This window comes from Salminus brasiliensis, chromosome 7 (assembly GCF_030463535.1).
Source record: "Salminus brasiliensis chromosome 7, fSalBra1.hap2, whole genome shotgun sequence".
Lineage (NCBI taxonomy): Eukaryota > Metazoa > Chordata > Actinopteri > Characiformes > Bryconidae > Salminus > Salminus brasiliensis.
Window position 1 is genome coordinate 30924292 of NC_132884.1, and position 17533 is coordinate 30941824.

General features: G+C 38.8%; 2 protein-coding genes across 2 annotated transcripts; one reads left to right on the top strand and one right to left on the bottom strand.

Moving 5' to 3' along the window:
• Positions 1–285: 285 nt before the first annotated feature.
• Positions 286–10012, bottom strand: thumpd3 (THUMP domain containing 3). The gene is made up of 10 exons (XM_072684587.1): positions 9838–10012; positions 8819–9059; positions 8128–8205; positions 7340–7762; positions 6317–6447; positions 2590–2659; positions 2367–2482; positions 1779–1886; positions 1436–1559; positions 286–549 (listed from the first exon to the last, which is right to left on the bottom strand). Exons 2-10 carry the CDS (start codon positions 9023–9025, stop codon positions 364–366), a joined length of 1443 nt encoding a protein of 480 aa, XP_072540688.1. The 5' UTR covers positions 9026–9059; positions 9838–10012; the 3' UTR covers positions 286–363.
• Positions 10013–11905: 1893 nt separating this feature from the next.
• Positions 11906–17436, top strand: nprl2 (NPR2 like, GATOR1 complex subunit). Its single transcript, XM_072684588.1, has 11 exons — positions 11906–12016; positions 12203–12294; positions 12404–12572; positions 12728–12836; positions 12925–13061; positions 14823–14920; positions 15039–15075; positions 15200–15293; positions 16131–16245; positions 16476–16618; positions 16712–17436. The coding sequence occupies exons 1-11, from the start codon at positions 11939–11941 to the stop codon at positions 16777–16779; spliced, it is 1140 nt and encodes a 379-aa protein (XP_072540689.1). The 5' UTR covers positions 11906–11938; the 3' UTR covers positions 16780–17436.
• The last annotated feature ends 97 nt before the right edge of the window (positions 17437–17533 follow it).

Here is a 17533-nt window from a genome sequence, read left to right on the forward strand (position 1 = left end):
TGTAAGATTCAAAACATACTGTTGACTCAACAATCAAGTCCAGCTTCAATAAATGTCTTTCCAATGGCCTTTCAGCTGATACACCATATCAAGTCTAAAGAAAATAAGGATGGTGATGTGAAATGAAATTTTGGTACATAAACTCAGACAAACCCTAATAAGTATGTCTCAAGGTAAAAAAATATGATACCATATAAATGTATATATTTATACGACAGGCCTTTAAACTCAGAAGTTACAGAAGTAAATCAGTGATACCTGGCAAAGACAAAACAGCTGGCGAGATGATGCTAGCGCACACATTTATTGAACATATCTGCATACACATTTTGAACAACTGCAGGGTCTTTCCTAGGTCCTTTCTTAAACCTTCTCCTGCATTCCCTCCTCTTGTGACTCCGCTGCCTTACGAGGCTCCCGTTCGTCTTCTGGAGTGGTGCCAAATATCGCCCCCGTACGTCGCAGCACGAAGACTCCAGCGTGCAACCCGCCTACGTTTACCCAAACAGTGTGTGATTTCTTCCACAGCCCGCCCATCCGAAAAAGGGCCTACACAGAAAACATACACAGTGAGTACACAGTGGATTTGCCATAATTGCACACATCTTGCTTCCCTGGTTACACACAAATTACTCATAGTTCCAGCAATGTCATCTTCAACCAGAAGTTCTCTACTTTTAAACATTCTCACTACAATGGCCATCTTGTTCTTGTTCTCATATCATATGACATACATGTGTAATCTGAAACGCAGGTAATTCAACACAAAAATGCAGCCCTATTATGTTACAGCTTATTATGTAACAAAGATCCTTAAAATACACAATAATATTTTTTAAATGTTCGGATGTGCAGTACATTACATGAAGGTTCTTAAAATATTATGACAAACTGGCATTTCTTGATCCTGGGCTCCCCCTACAGTCAGGAAGTCACGTTTTGAGCCACCACCAAAACTGTACATTTTCCTGGACGAGCCGAGAGATACCGCAAAGCTATTCTCCCTATCACAGGCCAGTGGAGCCTCACAATAATTGAGAAGCAGTTATTTTAAGGTACAAGGTTGCCTTATAGCACAGTGTCTTTAAAAACAAATCTGCTAATAGGGTCATCCCTGCTAATCAGGGAATCAGAAGTGGTTTCTTTAAAGCAACGCTACACGTAACATCGGATTAATTTCCACTGCCGTAATATCTCACATCTCAGGACACCTATGAACATGTAAAACCAAGGGCGTTCAATCTTATCCTCGTGAGACCCAGTGTAGGCGCAGGCTTGCATTCCAACACACCTCACCTCACACCTCTTTGAAGACTGAGAGACCAACTATAAACAAGGAGAGTCAGGTGTGCAACAGCACATGTGGAATGAAAACCAGCCACCACACCGGCCCTTTGTGGATAAGACTGGACACCCCAGGTGAAACTGAACTTACCTTTTGGAAACACTTTTTGTCCTGAGTTAGTATTACAGCCCTCCCCGTCCCCGGCCTGCAGACCCGTGCCATTTCTCGAAGACAAGAGGGGTAAAGATCCCAGTTCTTCTTCTTGGAACCCATTCTTTTAGGATAAGACATGTATATAAATATGGCAGATCTTTTTCCATTACCTTCCATTACCTTTTTACTGCCATGAGAAGTGGCTGTGAGTGCATTCCAGTTGACAGAACAGAGAACAGGACATAATGCAGTTCACTTTGAACAGGAGCAGCACTGAAAAAGTATCCACAAAAACGCAGAAAATTCTAAATATGGCTTCAGTAATTTAATAGCACTGTACCTCTTTCCAAAAGGCATGTCAGTGGTGATAATATCCACAGAGCTCGTTCTCATGGGTAGACGGCACAAGTCCCACTGTGCAGTGTCTATGCGCAAACCTGGAGAAGTGCTGAATGAAAACACCAAACACTGTAAGCACACTGATCAGCCATAACATTAGCATCAGGGCAGAGAGCTAGACGACTGGGTCAGACCATCTCCAAAACATCAGGCAGGTCTTGTGGGTTTTTTCTGGTATGCAGTGGTCAGTACCTACCAAAAGTGCTCCAAGAACTGACAACTGGTGACCCAGTGACAGGATCATGGTAGTAGCTCATTGATGCAAACCATGTGGGCCCCACCTCATGACCTCCATGACTTAAAGGGTCTGCTGCTAAAGTCTTAGTGCCAGATGACCCCACAGGACACCTTCAGAGATCCTGTGGAGTTCATGCCTCAAATGGTCAGATCAGAACTCAATATTAGGCAGATGGTCCTAATGTGGCTAATCGGTGTATGTCCTGATTATGTTTACTAACTAGTTCATCTCAAACTTTCTATTATGCAAAATACATTAAAAAACATGTAAAAAGTCTGTTTACAGCCTCACCTGCCTCCATCTTGTCTCCTCTTCACAATATGGTTGATGTTATTAACTGTCCGACTGACGGCCATGTCATGGTTGTCTCCCGAAAGGAAGAATGAATTTGACCACTCTATGACTCCCTGATAAGACGATAAGAAAGATGGATTTAATTCAGCTTATCGTAGAATTATACAAAAACTGCACACATACACCCTTACACACATAGTTCAGTGCAATTAATCCCTACCTCTAAAGGTATGGCTCCAGTTCCACACATGGGGTCTACTATCACATCAGATGTCTGTGGCTTGCAAAGTCTACAAAAAGAGAGAGACTGCTAATGTACACAACTTGGATTTCCCTCCATGGAGTCCAGAGGGGGTACTACATGAATGTGTTTTACTCAGACCCTTTTTTTACTTTACTGTAAATATAAAATTTCCCTTGTTTTAAAGTCACTGATGTTAAACCCAGGGGAGCAAATTTGGTCTTACATGTGTGCCAGTATGGCCTGTGTAGAGATTTGGTCACTCTAAGCATAGCAAAAGTGGCCCAAATGCCCAAATCATTCTTGTCATATGACGCCCAGATGTGTGGCAGTGAGAACGGGAAAAAACACTGAATCTGAAATAATTTTCAGTTCCGATTTGGCTCACTTTTATATGTGGTACTGAAATGGACTCAGTCTGAACAGCCAGATCAGAATTCATGTAGATTTTTACATCAATCCAACTCGTCCTAAATACAGCAGTGAGAGAAGTTTTCAGAGGTTACAGAGGTTACAGACCTCTCTGACTCATATTTAGGGTAATGTCTCTGTTCAAGCTAAATTAGAAGGTACATATCGCAACTGCTCCATTTTTGAAGAATTTTATAAAGAAAAAAAAGCCTAAAAGTGAAGTTTAAAGAAAACATGGAAAGGGCTGTTACTGTTAACATTTTATATGTTTACCTCTAGACGAGCATGTCACGGTAGGCATTGCTGGATGTCGAATATAGGTCACATTAAAAAGACTGGGCTTTAATGTGGGCCTCTTTACCTGGGGTGTGAACGTAGCCCTTGATAAGCAAACCGGGCCTGATGCAAGTCACCAAATGTAATTAGGAACTGTCAGCTGAAGTTTTTTAAATCAGAAATGACTTTTCAAACCCTGTACTAACACTCAGCAACCATGGGCTTTTCTAATCAGCTGTCTAAATATCTGAAACAGACATAATCAATGTCTACAATGAAGGGATGGCTAGGGAACATTATCAAGCCTTTTCATCTTGTGATTTCTACAGTGTGGAATGCTATTAAGAAATGGCAGTTTAGGCAACCTGAGGTAAGATGAGATCCGGAGGACCAGGGAAAATCACAGAACTACTCACATGCTGGTTAGACAGGCAAATCAACACCCCCACCCCCCTCAGTTGGACTGACAAGAACTTGCATGAAATTTAGCTGAGTCAAGAGGGTGGTGCACTATTACAGCATTATATTCATAGAAGAGACTATGGCCATCTACGGTTTTTGAAACTTGGATGCTGTGGAATGATGAAATCAAAATACAACTATTTGGCCACAATCAGCAAAGGTATTCTAAGAAAAACACCTAACTAACCGTGAAGCATAGGAGTGGATCTATTAAGCATTGGGGCCGTGTTGCTATAACTGGCAATACTGCACAGGTGGAGAAAAGAAAGACAATGGCTTCTAAACCTGAAGCTTCTGCAAATGCCCTCAAAGTTCCCTGACCTAAATATTACAGGAAATGTGTGGCTAGACCTTAAATAGATCAGAACTAGAGGCCTTCTGCAAAGAAGCGAACCACAAGAACAAAAAGACAAAACAACCATTTCTAAGGGTTTTAACAGAAGGGCTGACTTTGTAAGGTGTCCAAACTTTTGCACAGACCACCCTGATGATCTGTTTTATACTATGAAAGGTAGAATAACTGTGCATTTGAATGTGGTGAAAATATTGTGTTTTATGTTTGATTAGCTTCAGAGGATGTTTTTCTATTCAAACAACTGCCTACACAGAGCAATTTACACCTAACACAGAAATTACCATATTTTATAAGTCTAACACTCTATATGTCAATAGCAAAAAACAAAAACAATCAGGAACAATACGATCATGATTTTTACATAAAGAGTGTTTTTATATGAAGAGTTTTATATAAAAAAATGTATCATATATACAGTCATGCCCGAAAGTATTCATTCAAGAATATTCATTCAAGTTTGACTTAAATTTACTTTTATTTAACCAGAAATTATATTTTTGCCTGGAAATGACACAGGCTTCTCCCAGGAGATAACACGATGATGTACAAGAGGCATCATTGTGGGAAAAAATATTTCTCAGCTTTTATACACATTTGAACAAAAAGTGGCATGTCCAAAATTATTCATACCCTTCTCAATAATTAATAGAAAAGCCTTTATTGGCTATTACAGCAATCAAACGCTTTCTGTAATTGCTGACCAGCTTTTTGCATGTCTCCACTGGTATTTTTGCCCATTCATCTTTAGTGATGAGCTCCAACTCTTTGAGGTTCGAGGGTCTCCTTGCCATCACCCTGATCTTTAGCTCCCTCCACAGATTCTCAATTGGATTCAAGTCAGGACTCTGGCTGGGCCACTGCAAAACATTAATGTTTTTGTCTGCTAACCATTTCTTCACCACTTGTCGTTGTCGTGCTGAAATGTCCACCGGTTCCCAAGGCCAAGTTTCTCTGCAGACTGCCTGATGTTGTTGTTGAGAATCTTGATGTATTGCTCTTTTTTCATGGTGCCATTTACTGCGATCAAGTTCCCTGGTCCATTGGCTGAAAAACACCCCCAAAACATTAGGTTCCCACCACCATGTTTGACAGTGGGGATGGTGCACAGGGTTGAAGGCTTCTCATTTTTTACGCCAAATGGTGCACACATCATTGTGGCCAAACAATTCAATTTTTGTTTCATCTGACCATAAAACAGAACACCAGAAGTCTTCTTCTTTGTCCAGATGAGCATTTGCAAAGGTCAAGCGGGCTTTTGTGTGCCTTTTCTGGAGAAGTGGTGTCCTCCTTGGCCTGCGTCCGTGGAACCCAGCAGTGTGCAGTGTCCGTTGAACTGTCTGCCTTGAGATGTCGCCACCAGCAGAGTCCAGATTCACCAGGATGGCCTTGGTGGTGATCCTTGGATTTTTCTTCACCTCTCTCACTATTCTCCTGGCCAGCACAGGTGTCACTTTTGGCTTCCAACCACATCTTCTGAGATTTTCCACAGTGCGGAACTTCTTGTATTTTTTAATAATACTTTGCACTGTAGCCACTGGAACTTGAAAACATTTTGATATGGCTTTATAGCCCTTTCCTGACTTGTGAGCGGCCACAATGCACAGCCGCAGGTCCTTAGTGAGCTCCCTTGTCTTAGCCATGACTGTCCACAAACCAACTGCAGAGAGCTGCTGTTTTTCTCCTGTTGAGTTGATTAAAACAGCTGTTCCCAATGAATCAGGGTAATTAGGATGCTTTAAAACAGCTTGGACTATTTGGAATGGTATAGAACTTTGGATTCTCCCATATACTGTGACAGTTTTCAAAGGGTATGAATAATTTTGGACATGCCACTTTTTGTTCAAATGTGTATAAAAGCTGAGAAATATTTTTTCCCACAATGATGCCTCTTGTACATCATCGTGTTATCTCCTGGGAGATGCCTGTGTCGTTTCAAGGCAAAAATATAACTTCTGGTTAAATAAAAGTAAATTTAAGTCAAACTTTGCCAGGGGTATGAATACTTTCGGGCATGACTGTATATATTTCATTGCCAATTGCATTGTTTCTGTTATCTGTGTATGAAATTTTGTAAACTACATGGAGTTTTTAATATTTTGTCAAAATATGATCATTAATAATTCTGCAAAATGGTACTGCATACATTTTAAAAGGTCGGAGAGACCTGTCCCCCCACCCCTATAATTGCACCAGAGGTCAAACCTTAGCATGCCATAAGCCAAGGTGGAGCGTAGAGTTGTGGGTCCGAAGTGAGTAATGTTTCGTCTGTGCAGACTCTCCTCTGTAAGGGCAATGCCGATCACCACCTCATTGTTGTGGATATTTAACAGCACCTAATGAACAACAGCCATTCAATAATTCAATTATTAAGCTCACAGCTAAATTAAGAAAAACTATAAACATGCAAAGAAAAATAAAGAAAGCAGACTATTGTCAACTATTTATTTATTAGAACCAGAACTGTTTAGACTCAACAGCAGTATTATTAAGATATACTGGTACAGTCCTATCAGAATACTATGCCCACCCCTGATTTAAAATGAACTTGGCCCAACTTCACTTCCCAAATACAACCACTTCTAGAATTACAGACTGCAGTCTATCTGTTTCTCTGCATACTTTGTTAACTTCCTTTCGCTCTGCTCTTCAATGGTCAGGACCCTACAGAACCATCACAGAGCAGGTATAATTAGGGTGGTGTGTCATTCTCATGTTGCACTGGTACAACAGGATCAAAAACAGTGTGGCTGCTGAAGTTTTTAAATACCTCAGTCACTGCTGGACTGAGAACAGTCCACCAATTAGAAATATCTAGCCAACAGCGAGAGTCCAGCACAGTTTGCTGAACAGACCTACTAAACCAGGCAATTAACAGGTGAGCTGGATCAGGTGTGCTTAAGCAGAAAAAGCACACAAATGGGCAGCAACAGATGAGCTTCTGTCTCTTAATTTACATCTACAAGGTGGACCAACTAGGTAGGGGTGTCTTATAGAATGGACAGTGAGTGGACACAGTGTTTAAAAACTCCAGCAGCACTGCTGTGTCTGATTCACTCGAACGAGCGCAACACACAGTAACATGTCATCACCAAGTCAGTGTCACTGCAGTGCTGAGAAGGACCCAAAACGACTCCAAAAAAATAAGATATTGTAGATTTGTTTTTTTTGATGACCAGAAGGAGAACAACACTTGATCCCTGGTTATATAATTATTTTCAGACTTACCTCCACATCAAACTTGGTCATGTCTGCTTTCCACTGAAAGAACTCTTGCACAGCACCACCAAAGTCTCGGGCCGCATCATTGGAGGTGAAACTGTGTTTGTCTCCAGCTCTGTTACATGTCACACGGAATTTCAGAGGTTTATTCTCTGTCTGTTCTTGGCTCTCTAAGTCCTGCTCTCCTTGAAGGCTTGTCTCTTGCTCAGGACAAGCATCTCCTTGTTCCTCTTTTTCCTGTGGAGCATCAGACCCAGCCTGGAGCTTCTCAGGTTCTGATGAATCACCACTTGGCTTTGGTTTGGAGTTGGCAGGTCCTCTCCTACGACTTCTCTTCTTCTTCAGAGAATTATTTAGTTTCCAGACCTCCAGAGCATTGGTCCAGGGCAATGTAGACGCAAGCTGCTGCAGGTCTAATAATGCTTCTTCCTATTGGGAACAGTATTTTTTAGTGAGGGCAGTGTAAAAAAAATAATAAAAAAATCACATTTACAGTATCTAATTGGAAATACACATAACCGTCACATTCAAATGTATAGTTCAGGTTCAAGCTAATTAAAACACAACTGTGCTATACATAAGCGTATTAAGTAGAATGTTATGTTATGTCATCCAGGTGAAACACCATATACAAACAGTGTCTTACAAAATTATACACAACATAAATACACTTAACACACTCATATACAAACAAATGCATACAGACACCTCCGCAAAAAAAGGTAACTGGTGCCTGTAAAATCCCACCAAACGCAACAATCCATCTACAACATATTTATTAAGTTATCACTCACCTTTGTGCCTTTGAATTCGTAACTGTCAAAATACTCAACCACAACAAACAGATTGTCTACAGACTTCAGATGATGCACCTAAAAAAAAAGACAGTGCAAGTTTAACATCAAGAACGAATATAAATCACAAGTCAGTTTAAATATTTGACCTGCAGTCTCTAACAGTAGTGGAGAAAAAGGCATAAAAATGAAATAAAGAGTATGCAGTTTATTTACTGAACAATTTATTCATTTCTATTGTAGTCAAAACTGGATAAAAGTGCATGAATAAAGTTACTCTATCAGACATATGATTCAACCTCGCTGTTTTATTACTGGTTATTCCCAGAAAAGAGAAGAGTTGAAATTATACAGATATGCAGCCTTACATTTTCAACCTTGTGGGCTTTTCTTGGAAACCCTTATTAAACGTATTCAATCTATTGTATTAAAGAACAAACCTAATTATTGCAGAATGTATCAGGTGATGTGGGTGAGTAACGATGTTGGGAGATAATGGACAACCGTGTTATTATCATAAGTCTTTTAGTCCACCAATCAGTGTGTGGACTATAAGACTTATGCATCCTTTTCAAGATCTTTAAACCTCACAGGTCCAGACCTGCTTTTAGTTTTACACTTAATGTAAATACAAAAACAGGAAATACAAATGATTTCGCATTGTTCCAACAATGTCATGTGAGACACTAACCTTTGGGAGGTTATCCGTTGAAATTTCAAAATATATCCTCCCTCGGTCTTTACTAACTCGGGCAACTGCTCCTATCTTTTCATGCACCTCCTCTGCGGCTGTGTGCTCAAACCCTGTGGGAACTGTAGCTCCGACGGTGACTGAGAAGGGTTGCGGCACCTCCTCGCCTTCCTGGGCATACTCTACCGTCCCACTGCCTTCATTCATGTTTTTGTGGTCAGAAAGGTTTTTGGACACAGATCTGCAGAACACAACGGTGAAACAGAGATTGGGTGATCTCTCATGAAAAAGAGTTGAAATAACACTACAGGAAAATCTACTTTTAGCTGCATTCCTGCAGGACAGCATTACAGGTCTTATAGTAGTATTAGTATTTTAGGTATCAATGTAGAAGAAGAATATTTAGAGACATAAACTGTTTAACACATAAATTCCCACAATGTCATATTTTATTCCCTCAATTTAACAATCCACCTTCTCTATGTAATAAATGTAATGTAACCATAACCATAGTTTAGAGGAAAAGCTTTAGTTTAGGAAACAAATGATTCAGTTCAGGGGATGATTTATTATATTGAGGAAAAATTAAGATCTCAAAATATTACAACTACTGTTCAACATTTCAGCTTTGATCGGGGCTCCAAATATTATACATTATCATGCAATGATAAGCCATTATAGATTATAATATAAGTATTATGGATCAGTATAAGAATCATATAGTGTCCTAGGCTGTCCTGCAGCAGTCTCAGTGTGTACTGTCAGCAGCTGACAGTGACAGTGCACGATTACACCTCGTGTGATATTCTCACAGTGGTTTGAGCCATGCATTAGAGACACCAGGTACTTAAGTAGAAATAAGCCCACAGTTACTCTGCTAACGTTACTTCTGTTAAACGCATTTCTTTACTGACTCAGTAAGCTAACCAAACACACTGTGATCAGAAGCTAGAACCGTTAGCTAGCTCCTGTAGCTCGCCTGGCTGCTAGCTATCAGAAAGACCAGGTAATCAGCTTACATTCAGTAACGTTACTTCAGTTGTTCTCTTTATTGGATGTCTTGATCTGGACAACCAACCGAATAAACGCACTAGATAAATGTAACACACTGCCAGTCAAAAGCCACATTTAGACCTTTTGGCCACAACGTGGTTTTAAACATGTCCTACATCCAAACTTCCCCATTTACGTGCCTCGCGAAGTTACCTACAGTAAGTGACGTACGTGACGACGCGCGTGTCCGATTGATGATAAAAGTCCCACAGCGCCAACAAGCTCGCGGCTGAACTGCACACGTGCTGTCAGGGTAGTATAAAGTTTAAGCTTTTACAGTCAAGACTGTCATTGTCCAGCTTTTAATGCATCTGAAAGATCAGTGTAATAATGAAATAATTGTATTATATATCAATTATTTAAAATAAATAATAATGAATGACAGAACTAAGAAAATACAACCAGATGCAGTGCACTACATACACCACAATAATTCCTGCAGATTTTAAACGTTGAAAGCCCTACCAGAGTATAAAGCTTTAAACAATTTTGTGTTCTATATGTTTTAGTTTGTTTTAAAAATCTGCTGTGAGCAATGCATTGTCTATGTATCAAATATGATACAAAATAAAAGTAATATATGCAAATTGTTATTCAATGTATTCCTTTTTTAATAACTGGTCGAAAGTCACATAAACACAATTAAAAAAAATGCAAATTCCTTGCAATTCTTTGGTGCTTAGTGTGTTGTTTTAGTGAAGTATTTTGAAGGAACAAAATATAGTAGACATGATGCAGATTTTAAGGACAAAACAAAAACATATAAAAATAATTGTATATTATTTTTATAAGACTATTATATTTTTATAAGACTGTTATATTATTATAAGACTCATTTTTGTGTGGTAAAACAGCAGAGCATCAACAGACACAACATTTGTATCTTGCGTGCATTTCAAATGTCAAGCTGTGGGAGAAGCCGTCGCTCCTCAAATGTTACCAGACTCACACAATGCAGCCAATCCCTTCTACTGAGCCCTAATGTTGATAAGAGCCCACCTGCTGATTGTATCAGGAAGGGAAATGGCAGTAAGCAGGAATGTATACATGCCACATTCAGAGTATTGCTTGTGAAAAGGTAGCTATGTGTCTTACACAATGGTACACAGTAACAAAGTGCTTGTAATTTCTCCATTTTCCAGTAGCTTTACTTATTAAAACTTTATGGAGACTTTTACAGTAGAGATTTACTTTAAGTAGCATTTAGGATTTCTTTGAAGTGGGAGAATTTTTTTTATTTTATAATATTTGTAATTATTTATTTGATCTGGTTTGTCTGAAGCTAGAAAACTGTACAGCTTTGTACTATAATAACACTTTGTTCTATATGTTTAAATATTATTTAAAGGAAAATACATTCGCGCTACTCATGTACAAATATAGTAGAGAACTGCTCAGATATCCCCAGTGAAATTATTTAGACAGGAGTTGTATATCATCTACCACTGTGATAACATATGTATTATATAAATACATTAGATATGTATGTCTATACGATTTATGATAGTATATTATTATAGTTAGTATATTATATTAGTACTATATTATATTATATATATTATATTAGTATTATATATATATATATATATATATATATATATATATATATGTATGTATATATATATATATATATATATATATATAGTTTTGACACCCCTGGTTCGGTAAACTCACTTTTACTTCACTTCCAAAGAAGAATTTTGAAGAAAAAAATAGTAAAACAATAATAAATGATATAATATATGCGGGACATTAAATATTTTTTATTTAAATTAAGTTAAAATAGGTTAGAATCAGGAAAACAAAATGTTCTCTGAAATGTGCAAAACTATTTTACTGTAGAAGAGATTTCCTGCAAAAAACAGAATTTATATTATATATATATATATATATATATATATATATATATATATATATATATATATATATATACTTTCCATATATGGGTAATTTTTGCCGTCACATATTTTTCTCTGTGGGGAGAAAACGTTGGGCTACCGAAACTACTATTTTGAAAGACAGACCAGCCTGAAAACCAAATACATCAATAGCTTCACACTAGCGATCATGGGCTCGAGCAGGAGAATTGAATGCATATTTTTTAGTGAATTTCATCCAACTCTAGGTCCAAAGATCACATATCAGGTGAGAAAGCAGAGCTGTCGTGTGTTGTGTACTGAATAACCGGTCCGGACACATTTAGCTAGCGAATTCTGCAGCGTTTGCGTGAAGCCTACGGCCCAGTGCTCTTCCTGTGTGTCAGCATTACTGTCAGTGCTTTATGTCCAGTGCCTGAGTAAGAGTGTCTCCTCTTCTGTTCTGCCACTGCAGGTTCCTGAGGAATACATTTCAAGGGAACTGTTCGACACTGTACAAGTCTACATTATAACCAAACCTGAACTGCAGAACAAGCTCATTACAGTGTATGTAGTCAGTGCCTGCTCTCTGATTGAACACGTACACTGTCTCTCTCTGGGATAGCAGTACCTTGAAAGCTGTTTCTCTTTTCTTTTTGTTTTCTAACTCCTATAGGACTGCGATGGACAAGAAGCTGATCGGATGTCCAGTGTGCATAGAGCATAAAAAATACAGCCGAAACGCCTTGCTCTTTAACTTGGGTCTTGTTTGCGATGCTAGAACTAAGACATGTGCCCTCGAGCCCATTGTCAAGAAGCTGTCAGGGTATCTAACAACTCTGGAGGTAAAACGTCTGTAAAATTTAGCCGGAAAGTCTTCTGAAGTTTGATTGTTTAGTTTTACACAGGCTAATGACAAGTAGGAGAAGGCCATGTCATCCTTTTTTATTCTAAATGAATAATGAGACTCAGTATGTTAATATAGTTCTCTGTTTGACAGCTTGAGAGTGGCTTCATTTCAAAGGAAGAGAGTAAGCAGAAACTCCTGCCCATCATGTCTACTTTACTGGAGGAGCTCAATGCCACTGGAGCATGCACTTTACCTATTGGTGTGTATCTGTCTTGTACACACACACATATTCAATATGTTCACATATATTCCTTCTCATTTGGACCGATGTCTGTCTTTGCACACAGATGAGTCTAACACAATTCACCTGAAGCTGATTGAGCAGAGGAAAGACCCCATGATCGTACAGGAATACGATGTGCCAGTCTTCACTCAAAACAAAGACCACTTCATCAAGTCCCAGTGGGATCTCACCACGCAGCAGGTCTGCACCAGTGCATTCTCTGTTTATGTGGAATGACTTTTTATATATGTGTATATATATATATATATATACAGTGAGTCCAAGAAGTATTTGATCCCTTGCTGATTTTCTTTGTTTGCCCACTAATAAAGACACTATCCTTCTGCACTTTTAATGGTAGATATATTCTAACATGGAGAGACAGAATATCAAGACAAAAATCCAGAATATAATTTTAAAGAATATATTTTAATTAATTTGTATTTCAATGAGGAAAATAAGTATTTGATCCCTCTTGCCAAACACACTCAATACTTAGTGGCAAAGCCTTTGTTTGCAAGCACAGCGGTGAGACGTTTGTTGTAGTTAACCACAAGTTTAGCACACACACCAGGGGGAATTTTGGCCCACTCTTCTTTGCAGATCCTCTCTAAATCATGAAGGTTGGTGGGCTGTCGCTTGGCAACTCTGACCTTCAGCTCCCTCCATAGATTTTCGATCGGATTGAGGTCTGGCGACTGGCTGGGCCACTCCATGACCTTAATGTGATTTTTCTTGAGCCAATCCTTTGTTGCCTTTGCTGTATGTTTAGGGTCGTTATCATGTTGGAAGACCCAACCACGGCCCATTTTCAGATCCCTGGCAGAGGGGAGGAGGTTGTCCCTCAGGATTGTGCGGTACATGGCTCCATCCATCTTCCCAGTGATGCGGTGAAGTAGCCCTGTACCCTTGGCAGAGAAACACCCCCAAAACATTATGCTTCCACCTCCATGCTTGACGGTGGGCACAGTGTTCTTGGGGTCATAGGCAGCATTTTTCTTCCTCCACACATGGCGGGTGGAGTTGAGGCCAAAAAGTTCAATTTTGGTCTCGTCTGACCACAAAACCTTCTCCCAATAACTTGGTTCATCTTTCAAATGATCATTGGCATACTTGAGGCGCGCCTCCACATGTGCTCTCTTCAGCAGGGGTACCTTTCGGGCACTGCAGGATGTGAATCCATTGTTGCGCAAAGTGTTGCCAATTGTTTCCTTGCAAACTGTGGTCCCAGCTGCCTTCAGGTCATTTGCTAACTCCTGCCGAGTGGTTGCAGGACGATTTCTGACTGTTCTCAGCATCATTGCCACCCCACGAGGCGAAATCTTCTTTGGAGCACCGGGCCGAGGTCTGTTGATTGTCATGTTATACTCTTTAAACTTTCTGATAATTGCACCAATAGTTGTTACTTTCACATCCAACACCTTACTAATCTTTTTGTAGCCCATTCCAGCTTTGTGAAGGTCAACAATTCTGACTCTGAGGTCCTGTGACAGCTCTTTGGTTTTACCCATGTTGGAGACTTGAAATCTGTGTGATCTGTCTGATTCTGTGGACAGGTGTTTTTCACACAAGTGATTAGTGAGAACAGGTGGCTTCAGGTCAGGTAACAAGTTGATTGGGAGTGTCTAACTGGTCTGTAAAAGCCAGAACTGCTAATGAATACTAAGGGATCAAATACTTATTTCACTCCATGAAATACAAATCAATTAATATATATTCCTTAGATTTATTTTCTGGATTTTCTTTTTAATATTCTGTCTCTCCATGTAAGAATACATCTACCATTAAAAGTATAGAATGATCATGTCTTTATTAGTGGGCCAACGAAGAAAATCAGCAAGGGATCAAATACTTCTTGGACTCACTGTATAATATATATAATAAATGTTTTGGAATGATGGAATTATGATATTTTGTGATATTTCTTCCACTGCCCTTTCTCCAATGTAATGCCACATGTAGATCTTGGCCTATATCGATGGGTATCGACACATACAGAAGATCTCTGCTGAAGCTGATGTGGAGCTGAACCTAGTACGAATTGCTGTTCAGAACTTACTGTGAGTTCTTCCCTTTTCATTGACGACATTAACTAGACGTATTTATCTAAAGTCTCTTTATTCATATTTCTCTATATTCTATGCCTGTTGAGCATGAACTAAATGTTGTATTTTACAGGTACTATGGGGTTGTAACACTGGTGTCAATATTTCAGGTATGCTTATTTCTCCTTATTTTATTCATTTGCGTGTTCAGTTGTTTTAGTTAATACAAATATGACAAAAACTGTTGTTTAGAGATCAATTTGTCTGCTAACCATTAGGTGTAATGTTCCATAGTACTCCAACGTTTACTGCACAACACCTAAAGTCCAGAGCTTAATAGATGACAAGTCTATTCAAGAAGAATGTCTCCATTATGTCAATAAACCAGGTAATAATTTCTTTACTCATTTATTCATGAGGACCTAGTACTTATTCTTTACTCATTCTGTGTATTACTCATTGGTGCTGAATGAAATGCCTTTACTTAATGAATCTCTATTAGGTGTGCATCTGTGAATTTTTCTTTTTTAGAAAGATAGCAAAAACGTTTTTTGTAAAACGATTCATTGTTCTCACTTTAAAAATACCATTTTAAAGAAACCTAGACTGTTATGTTTTAAATTAAAGATTGAGCATGCATTTTCTTTAATTCTATGAGTCTTTTGGCTTTAATCACTCCTGCCAGGTAAGGATTACGTTTCAGCTGCAGTTAAAATTGCTTAAAATGAGACGGATATAATCCTAACCTAACAGGATTAGTGCTGTTATTAAGATGGATGACATGTAACCAAGTGTTAGACAACAAATTATATATGTAGTTGTTTTTTTTTTTTTTTTTTTTTTTTAAGTTGGATCTTATATTGTTGTTTACATATTTGTGTTGGGCGATTATTGGGTTATATGGATTTAATTATTATTTATATGTTTCAGGTTATGTTTGGGTCAAGGTCAGATTACATTTTTGTCTTAACCCTTTAAACCCTAAAGGTCTGGATATGGGCTGATACTTCCAATTCCTTGCCTTAATAAGTTACATGTATATGCTCTAAATTACACATTAGTTCCATAGCAGGTACTGAATCAAGTTGTTACTGAATATTAGATCTTAAAAAAAAAAATGCTTCAAGGGCCTAAGGTAAGGAGTTTGAAAATGATGTTGAAAATAATAAATTAGAAATAATGTTTGGTTAAAATCTGCAACACAAGTGTCTGTGTGCTCATACAGGACAGAGGGCTAGTCTCAGGGATGTTTTCCAGCTATACTGTGGTTTGACTCCTGGAACTACAGTGCGTGACCTGTGTTCCCGTTACTCCCAGCAGCTGCAGAGAGTAGATGAGAGGTAGGAGCTTATTGGTAATAATGATGATTAGAAACCTTCATTTTTGCACTGAAATTTGAAAGAAGTATTTTTGTCCATCTATTTATTATTCATTTTATGCACTTTCAGCACAGCGACTGTCAAAAGAGTTGATTGATTTGCGACTTGATTAATGTCAGTTTAAGCTGTAGTAGTTCATACTTAGTACACATTGGAATGCTGCTTTATGGATTGTGCTCTCGCTCTGGTAGGAAGTTGATCCAGTTTGGCTTGATGAAGGGCCTGATTCGTCGGCTTCAGAAGTATCCAGTTAAAGTTATTAGAGATGAAAGAAGTCGCCCTCCCAGACTTTACACCGGCTGCCATAGTTATGATGAGATCTGCTGCAAGACTGGCAAGTACTTCTATTATTTTCTTTCAAACATAGCTAGGTTTACAAAACTAAAAAGTCGGAAATGCAAATACTCCTTTGTATCTGTGTTCACAGGAATGAGTTACAAGGAACTGGATGAACGCTTAGAAAATGACCCCAACATTATCATCTGCTGGAAGTGATGTCATGGAAGAGGAAGAGTTAAGTCATGTTTACAGAGACATGTCTCCAGTTCAGGCGATGGAGCCAGTGAAACTGCTGACAGAAGTAAGCAGATGTTTGTGAGGACAGAGAGACAGCGTCTAGCTTGACCAGCCAAACATTGATGAAGTATACACTGAAGTCTGTAAACTTCTGCTCGTCTAACCTTCAAGGGGATTAACAGAGTTTGTTCCCCTTTTTCTGCAATAACAGACTCTACGCTTCTGGGAAGGCTTTACGGTAGATGTTGGAACATTGCTGTGATGATTTGGTTTGATTCAGCCAAGAGAGCATTAGTTAGGTCAGATGCTGGTGATGGATGGTTAGTTTTGGATCACAAACACCATTCCAGCTTATCGCAAAAGTATTGGGTAGAGCTTCACTGCTCTACAGCCTAATGGTGGAGGGCTTTTTGGACATACAGTGCAGCTTTTACATTCATATATGAATTATGCATGTTGATCTGTGTCTCAAAATTGGTCTTAAAGCTAACAGAAATGGGCTGGGCTTGACTTATTGATATTAGAGTACAAGTACATTAGGCTGCTTAGCAAGATGAAGGTATGTGCCTTATTGCCTTGTTGTAACTGACCGGATGAATGAATGTGAAATTGTTGGAAATAAAGAATAAACCCTCATTGTTTTTCTTTTGTATGCTTTACAATGCAAAGGCCTTCATTGAAAATTTCGTGATGGTTGCCAGTCTTGGGATTTGTTTTCAGGTTTGGAACATTT